A 7342-nucleotide genomic window follows, 5' to 3' on the forward strand; every position below is an offset into this window, starting at 1 on the left:
CTGGGCCCCCCGGCCCGGGCTGCCCCCCGGTGCCGCCGCCGCCGCCCTCCTGGTCTCCGGCCCCGACGGGGAGATGCTCTGGCTGGACGTCGCCCACCGGCCCGGGCAGGCGCCCCGGGTGCGACTCATGGGACGGTACCTGCTGCCCCCCTGCAAGCAGCGCTGGCACACCTGCGCGGCCTTCCTGCCCCAGGGAGGGCTCCTGGTCTGCGGGGACCGCCGGGGCTCCCTCCTCCTCTTCCCTTGCAGCAGCTCCCTGGAGTGGGCTGCAGAAAGCTCCGGCGGTGCCGATGGCGGCACCGACCCAGGCGGCGAGGACTCCGGCAGCGGGTCGGAGCCCTCTCGCTTGTTGTGCAAAGGGGCTCTTCCCCTCGAGACCCCGCTGTCCGTGCTCTTCGGGCTCCACGGGAAGACGGGGGTTACCTCGGTGACCTGCCACGGGGACTACATTTACAGCACCGGCCGGGACGGCTGCTACCGCCAGCTCCGCCTGCGGGGCCAGCAGCTGGAGGTCCTGCGGAAGCACCGGCCCTGCAAAGGGCTGCAGTGGATTGAGGAGCTGCGCTTCGCCCCGGATGGGGACCTCCTCGTGCTGGGCTTTCATGCCGACAACTTCGTGGTGTGGAGCAGCAGGACCGGCGAGAACCTCCACTGCATCCCCTGCGGTGGGGGGCACCGCTCCTGGAGCTACTGCAGCAGCCCCTCGGCCGAGGCCTTCGCCTTCATCAAGTGCGGGGACGTGATGCTGTACCGCTGCGAGGCCGAGCCCCGCGAGCAGCAGGTGCTCCTGGCATCCCTGCACGGGCGGGAGATGGCCTGCGTACGGCGCCTGGGGGCGGTGGAGGTGCCTGGCCATGCTGCCCTTAACATCTTCGTCACCGGCAGCGAGGACACCACGGCCTGCGTCCTGGCGCTCAGCGAGGGCTCCCGGGCAGCTGTGCCCCTCGCCCGGCTCAGTGACCACATTTCCAGCGTGAGAGCGCTGGCGCTGGCTGGCCCCGCGGGACCCGGTGACGAGGGCTTCGGTGACGAGGGTTTGTCTGCCCTGCTCTTCTCTGCGGGTGGCCGGGCACAGATCGAGTGCTACCGCCTGCTGTGTTCCAGGGACCCAGCTTCCGAGAGCGCTGTGGCCTGCCAGGTCATCCATGTAGCCTCCCACCGGCTGGACGAGCACTGGGAGCGGAAGAAGAACAGGCACAAGCTTGTCAAGATGGACCCGGAGACAAGGTGATGCTCAAGGACTGCCTGAGGCAGAGTTAGCAATTACCACAGTCCGGGAGGGTGCTGGGAACCGCGCTGGCCTCCATTGGGATACCCACTCTGTGCGGCTACAGGCTCAGCTGAGGCAGACAGAGCTGCTGTGGCTTCACACACACATCCCTGGTGTCCTGTGCCTAGTGGCTGGGCCTCGAGGGGCTTTTGGGGTTAGAGGAAGGCTCGGTCTTGCCTCATGCGTCCTCTTGAGTGTTCAGAGCTGCGTCCCGCACTGAGCTTGGGCTGCTCTGCTGGGCCACCTGCCTTCCCACAGCCGCAGGCATCACCAAGGTGTCACATTGGTGAGCATCGTGTTTGCTGCAGGTACATGTCCCTCTCGGTCGTGCCTGGGACCAGCACCGAGCAGCTGCCAATGCCCTGGAAGTTCCTGGCTGCTGCCTGCAGTGACGGATCGGTCCGGTGAGGAGCTGTCGTGGGGCCTGGGCTGGAGAACGGAGCTGGGGCTGGTGACAGGAGCAGAGCAGGCTCCACAGGGGAGGCTGCTGCCATGGACGTGGCCAGCTCTGAGCTGGGAACAGGATGGCACATGGTGGCAAGCGGGGGTGGAGGTGTTGGAAGCCCCCTTCTCCCACAGCTGACTGCCCTCTGCTCCTTCACAGGGTCTTCGGGCTGCTGGAGGCCACCCAGAAGCTGGTGCTGGTGGCGGAGTCATTTCACCACCAGCGCTGCGTGCTCAAGGTGGAGGCATTCCTGCATATGCGGGCAGGAGGGGAGAGGTGAGCCCCAAATGCTGTGCTGCAACCAGTGGGGCTCTGGGGAGAAGCATTTGTCCTTGCAGGGACGGCCGCCGGTAGCTCAGCCGGCGGAGGGAAGGGAGAAATTAGTCTGTGGGGGCTGTTCTGCCACTTCCCTGGATCCCGGTGGGGACCCTCAGGGTTGCATGCTGCAGGGCTGCAGCTGGAGGCTCCCCTGACACCTCCCTTCCAGGAGGCACCTCCTGTGCAGTGCAGCCACTGACGGCAGCGTTGCCTTCTGGGACATCACCGGCGCTGTTGCGGATGCGGCGGACGCCCTGTGCCGAGAGGAGGGAGAGATGCAGCTCCTGGGTGGGTGCCGCTGCCGGTGGCTCTGCTCTGCCTCCTGAGGGAGGCCACCACGCTGGTGGCTCCTCTGCTCCCTCTGACCAAGGTGAGTGTTGCTTTCCTGACCGAGCCTGTTTTCCCAGCCCTGGGCGCCCCGCTGCTCACCATCATGGCCCACAGCTGCGGTGTGAACAGCCTCCACGTCCACGAGACGCCGGAGGGACGGTACCTGGTGGCCAGCGGCAGCGATGACGGCTCCATCCACCTCTGCCTGCTGGAGGTAGCCCTGGGCGGGGGCGAGGCCGTGGCGGGGACCTGCCTGCGTGTCCTGGAGCGGGTGGCCAGGCCCTGCGCCCATGCCGCCCACGTGACGGGAATCCGGGTGCTGCGGCCGGACCTGCTGCTCTCCGCCTCGGTGGACCAGCGCTTGACGCTGTGGCGCCGGGGCCCGGGCGGGCTGGACACGCTCAGCACCACCTTCTTCCACGTGCCTGACCTGGCTGAGCTGGACTGCTGGGAGGTGGCAGAGGCCGGCAGGGAGCTGCAGTACTACTGCGTGCTCTGTGGGCAGGGTCTGGAGATGCTGCATGGTACGGCTCCCCCCGAGCCCCCTCCGCCGGAGGCTCACCAGTAACGGGGCAAGTGTGCGGTACACGCCGCTCTCTGCCTGCCTGTGGAGGGCACACAGCACTTGTGTTCTGCCCGTCACTGCAGCCCCCGTCACAGCCTGCGTGCTGATGTGTCCCCTCTTAAGGGGATGGGCATGCCTGGCTCCTTCAGGGACAGCACAGCTACACCGGGGTTGCTCAAGTCTGGTGGTCTCAGGAGAGGAGGCAGATGTGACCCCTCCTGGATAAGCCTGTTGGTTCCCCAGGCAGTAAAGGAGGACTGGGGTCTTCAGCCCACCCTGCCCAGAAGTTCTTCCTCCCTGAGGTGTGAAGGACCCATGTCCAGGCTTTCCAGCCCTGATCCCAGAGAGGAACCTGCTCGGGAGGGTGCTGAGCGGAGCTGGAGGGCAGCAGGAGGCCAAGACCGGTCAGGCACTGGTGTGGCACATGGCAGGCTGCAGCCTCATGTTCCCTGGGACAGGGCCCTGTGTAACAAACAGCCCTGACCCTGCAGTGCTGGGGACTGTGCTGAAATAAGCGGGGGCACTGATCCTCGGTAGCAGCACCCTGCAGGGCAAGGGGCAGCAGCCCAAGGCGTGCTGTGCCACCCCCCCCCACCTCAGAGCAGCCCTTCAGTGCTGCCGCGAGCTGTTCCTGCGCAGCAGCAGGCCCTAGCACCATCAAAGCACAGGGAAGATCAAGAAGCTGCACATGGTCCCGGCCCTGCATGGGGCAAGGTGCTCTGTTGGGGTCAGACATAATCAGCATTTGTCCAGCAACAAGTGTATTGGACCCCAGTATTGGGGCCTGGCCCAGGGGCCAACAGGAACCTTGAGTCTCAGGAGCTCCCTGCCAGCATGGAGCAACCTTCAATAAATGGCTTTGAGGGAAGCGAGGTAGGTGCCTGGCTTTGTGGTGACTGGTCCCCGGTGCTACCTCCCCTGGTACTCCCCAGCCTGGCTCACAGGGTGCCACAGGCATCCTCCCTTCTGCTGGCATCGATGTGGCAGGTGCACCCATCTCCCACGCTGGGCACAGCCGCAGGTGCACATAGCCAAACCCTCAAACCCCACGAGTGGTGGGAGGGGAAGCACCTGTGTGAGGGCTGAGGCATGCCCTGACTCCCTGCCTGATGGTGGGGCAGCCCCTCACCCTGCCAGGGAGGTTGTGGCCTGTCCTTCCTCTGGTGGCGCACTGTCCTGGTGCCCGTCACACCATGGCAGGCTCTTTGGCGGTGGCTCAGATTTGGCTGAGAGGAGGGAGGTGCAGAGTTGCCAGTGCGCTGTGGAACATGTCCCTCACTGCTCCCAGCAGCTGGAGGCGGGCAAACATCTGGTCAAAAAGGTGAGGGAATGGCTCCTGTGGGGAGAAAAGCAGCGACTTGGGGCTGCTGGGCATATTGCCGCTCAACAGGCTGGCTCTAGTGGCACTGCTGCCTTTGCACCCTGTGTACGCATCCCTGAGGGGCTGGTGCAGGGCTGCATCACACTGCTGGCACCCCAGAGCCCGTTCCCCACATGGCTGCCCCACAACTACAGTCCAGCCCCAGGAAGGGCTGCAGGGCTGCAAGCCTGCAGGTCCAGGACATCCAACTCACCCCCAGGACGTGGACCCGGTTGTAGTAAGAGCTGAAATCCATGCTGAGCTGTATCAGGAACTTGCACACCTACAAGACAGACAGCTGCTGGCACAACAGGGTCTGGCTGGTCTTGGGCCCTTCCCCACCCCAAGTACAGCAGGAGCAGCCCCAGGGGTGTTGCAGTCTCTTCCCTTGGCACCACCCTGTGTCGCTCACCAGTGGGCAGCTCACTGCTGGTGTGTAGTTTTGCCCTGGGCTGGGACTGTTGGAGCAGCACCCATGGGTGCTACAGCACATGGCACTTACTGTCTCTGTGTTGGCTGTGATCCGGATCCCCTTGGTGGGTGTGGGCAGCTCTGCTGCCTGCTGCAGGACTTCAGGGAAGGGCAGGAGATAGTTGAAGAGCAGGAGCCATTCGCCCTGTGAAAGGATTACATGTGTTGGGACAGGGCCGGATCCTCTCAGGCCAGCAGCATCCATCACCAGACCTAAGGGCACACAGGTCCCCACATTCCCCTTCTCAGCACTCACCTCTTCCCGGAGGCAGGAGAAGTTCAGTTCTGACACTGGTGGCAGAGCTGGGTATGTTCCTGGAAAGGAGGTGGGAGACTAGTGTTGTGCCCGGAGAAGCCCCTGTGGCTCCAGGCATCAGGAACAGCCCAGGAGTGGGTGTCACAGGAGGGTCGTGGGGGTGGTGCTCACCCCGCTCCACAGCCCGCTGGTAGGTGTCAAAGAGCGTGGCCAGCCGGGCACAGTTGTACATCACAAAGGCGCCGCTCTTGGTTCCCTTTGTGGAGATGCTGCTGTCCTCCAGGTCCAGGGTGATCTGAAGGCAGGGAGAAGTCACAGTCCAGGCTGCTCAGCACAGAGCCGCTCCACTATTGCCACAGCTTGCCTGCCCTGGCTCTGCATAAACTCCTGTCCTACCTGACTCCGGTGAGCAGTGCTCAGCATCTCAAACCTGATGGCAGCCACTGTGAGGGTATCAATCACCTCAGTCCAGGCCTCATCTGCGGAGAACGCAGGTGGCATCACGCACAGCTTGCTCCATTCCCATGTACTGTCACCCCCAACACCCAGGCAGGAACACCCCTGGGGCCAGGGGGCTCCAGTGGAAGCTGGGGACCACCACACTTCTACAGCCCTGGCCCCAGCTGCAGGTGCTGCTCTGTGCCCATGCCCGTGCCCCACATGGCAGTTTACATGCCTTACCCCAAGCAAGGTCAGCACCTGGCTCCATCATGGAGGGTGGAGAAGGAGCACCATGCAGGGGAGAGCCCCACTGGCGACAGACTCAGAGGTGAAGGGGGAGACTTATGGAAGCAGTGGAGAGGGGGGTGGAGCAGCACCCGTGTGTGGAGCCGCAGAGCAAAACCTCACCTTGCGCAAGCTCCCCATACTTCATCACGGAGGCTTCGTACATCTGGCGTTTTCGGAGCCTGGGAGGAACAGAGACACTCACAGCCGCCACCCCTGGGCTGAGCTGGCCCCAGAGAACACGCCAGGGCTCCCCCAGCCTTCAGGCTGCTCAGCTGTAGCAGCGACCCAGCCAAGCAAAAGCAGGGAGCCTTGGCAGGCAAGCAGCGCAGTAGGCACCTCACTACACACCAACTTACTGGAAGTACTGGTCTGCCCCAATGGGTGATGAGGGGTTTGTCACCTTCACTGGCCCACAGACCAGGTGTTTCTGAAAGAGAGAGGAGAGGCTGGGGCTGGGGTCAAAGACTCAGAAGCTCCACCAAAATGCAGTGCAGGAGAACCAGGCTAAAACCAGCCCTGTTCTAGCTGTGTCCCCACAGTCTTCTCCTGCCCCTCCTTCCTTAGCACTGAAATCCCAAGGGCACAGAGGCTGCTCCACTGCCTGGGCAAGAGTGTGGAGGGGCCACCAATGAAAGGGAAGACTCACAAGGGGGCAATCCTTGGGACTGAAGGAGGCTGACTGAGCACAAGGATGTTGGGGGCCACAGTGAGGAGGGTGTCAGAGGTTCCTCACCTGCAAAGCTGTGTGGGCTCCTGGGTCCAAAATCCTCCAGAGCAGGTCCAACTGCTGCTGCCGGAATTCCTCCTCGCAGCTGACCACATGCACAATGCTGCAGCAGCTCCCCTGGCCTCCAGCCTGCAGCAGAGCACAGCAGGGAGCTCAAATGCTATCGCATGACAAGAGAACGACGTCTGGAAAGCGAGAGGCAGGCAGCACCACAGGGTTACTCACCGCACACTGCAGAACAGCTTGCTGCAGCTCAGCCAGGGACCGCAGCTTCCCCTCCGTCACTGAAAGAAGGAAGGACACTCAGAGCAGAACACGAGGGTTTGCCACCCTGCCCCGCCATCCTGCACTATCGGGTCTGCCCCAGGCTGTCTGTGTTTCTGAGTCCAACCAGACTGAAGGGCTGTAAGAGGAGAAGGCAATTTGGATCTAAGGCCCCCTTATTTTCTCTAAAAACAATTGGGAAAAAAGGAAACAGGCCTGTTTGCAGCCGTTCGCCCCCCCCCACTGTCACACTAGAGCTGCTGTACATGCGAGGCTCACCCAGAAGGACATCTAGATTGGGGTCGTAGCCCACCAAGCCCTGCTGCTCCACAAAGCTCTTCAAGTGCACTTTACAGATGACATCCTCAGGCAGCGCAGCTGCGCCTGGCCCCTGCTCACAAGCTGTGGCACAGGGTGACCGGCCCAGCGCCCGCTTCAAGGCCGAGACGGTGTCAGGGAGGGCCGAGCCACCGGAGCCGGAGGGCCAGTCGACACGGAGCTGCCGCAGGACCTGCCGGCTCCCCTCCTCGGCGAGGGCAGGGACCAGGCGGACGCTGACCCTGCGAGAGAGGGAGAGGCGGGGGGTGGGCGGGGGGCGCACCCGTCC

At 63.6% G+C, this 7342-nt stretch overlaps 2 protein-coding genes across 2 annotated transcripts in view; one reads left to right on the plus strand and one right to left on the minus strand.

Moving 5' to 3' along the window:
* Positions 1–13: 13 nt before the first annotated feature.
* Positions 14–2931, plus strand: WDR6 (WD repeat domain 6; the record flags this gene model as incomplete). Its single annotated transcript, XM_010573409.1, has 5 exons — positions 14–1227; positions 1579–1674; positions 1875–1991; positions 2203–2321; positions 2441–2931. Coding segments are annotated over 5 exons (2037 nt in total), but the record flags the coding sequence as incomplete, so codon positions are not given.
* A 911-nt stretch (positions 2932–3842) lies between these two features.
* The window catches only part of DALRD3 (DALR anticodon binding domain containing 3), an 8742-nt gene continuing 5242 nt past the window's right edge, over positions 3843–7342 (minus strand). Inside the window, exons 4-14 of the mRNA XM_010573422.1 lie at positions 7015–7295; positions 6697–6755; positions 6478–6600; positions 6101–6171; positions 5865–5923; positions 5412–5494; positions 5187–5310; positions 5016–5074; positions 4791–4904; positions 4503–4571; positions 3843–4264 (exon numbers count right to left, since the gene is read on the minus strand). Coding sequence (XP_010571724.1) covers positions 4145–4264; positions 4503–4571; positions 4791–4904; positions 5016–5074; positions 5187–5310; positions 5412–5494; positions 5865–5923; positions 6101–6171; positions 6478–6600; positions 6697–6755; positions 7015–7295 — 1162 coding nt within the window. The 3' untranslated portion in view covers positions 3843–4144. The remainder of the gene's footprint in view (positions 4265–4502; positions 4572–4790; positions 4905–5015; positions 5075–5186; positions 5311–5411; positions 5495–5864; positions 5924–6100; positions 6172–6477; positions 6601–6696; positions 6756–7014; positions 7296–7342) is intronic.

The sequence above is a fragment of the Haliaeetus leucocephalus genome, unplaced genomic scaffold (assembly GCF_000737465.1).
Source record: "Haliaeetus leucocephalus isolate CR32 unplaced genomic scaffold, Haliaeetus_leucocephalus-4.0 Scaffold2, whole genome shotgun sequence".
Taxonomy (NCBI): domain Eukaryota; kingdom Metazoa; phylum Chordata; class Aves; order Accipitriformes; family Accipitridae; genus Haliaeetus; species Haliaeetus leucocephalus.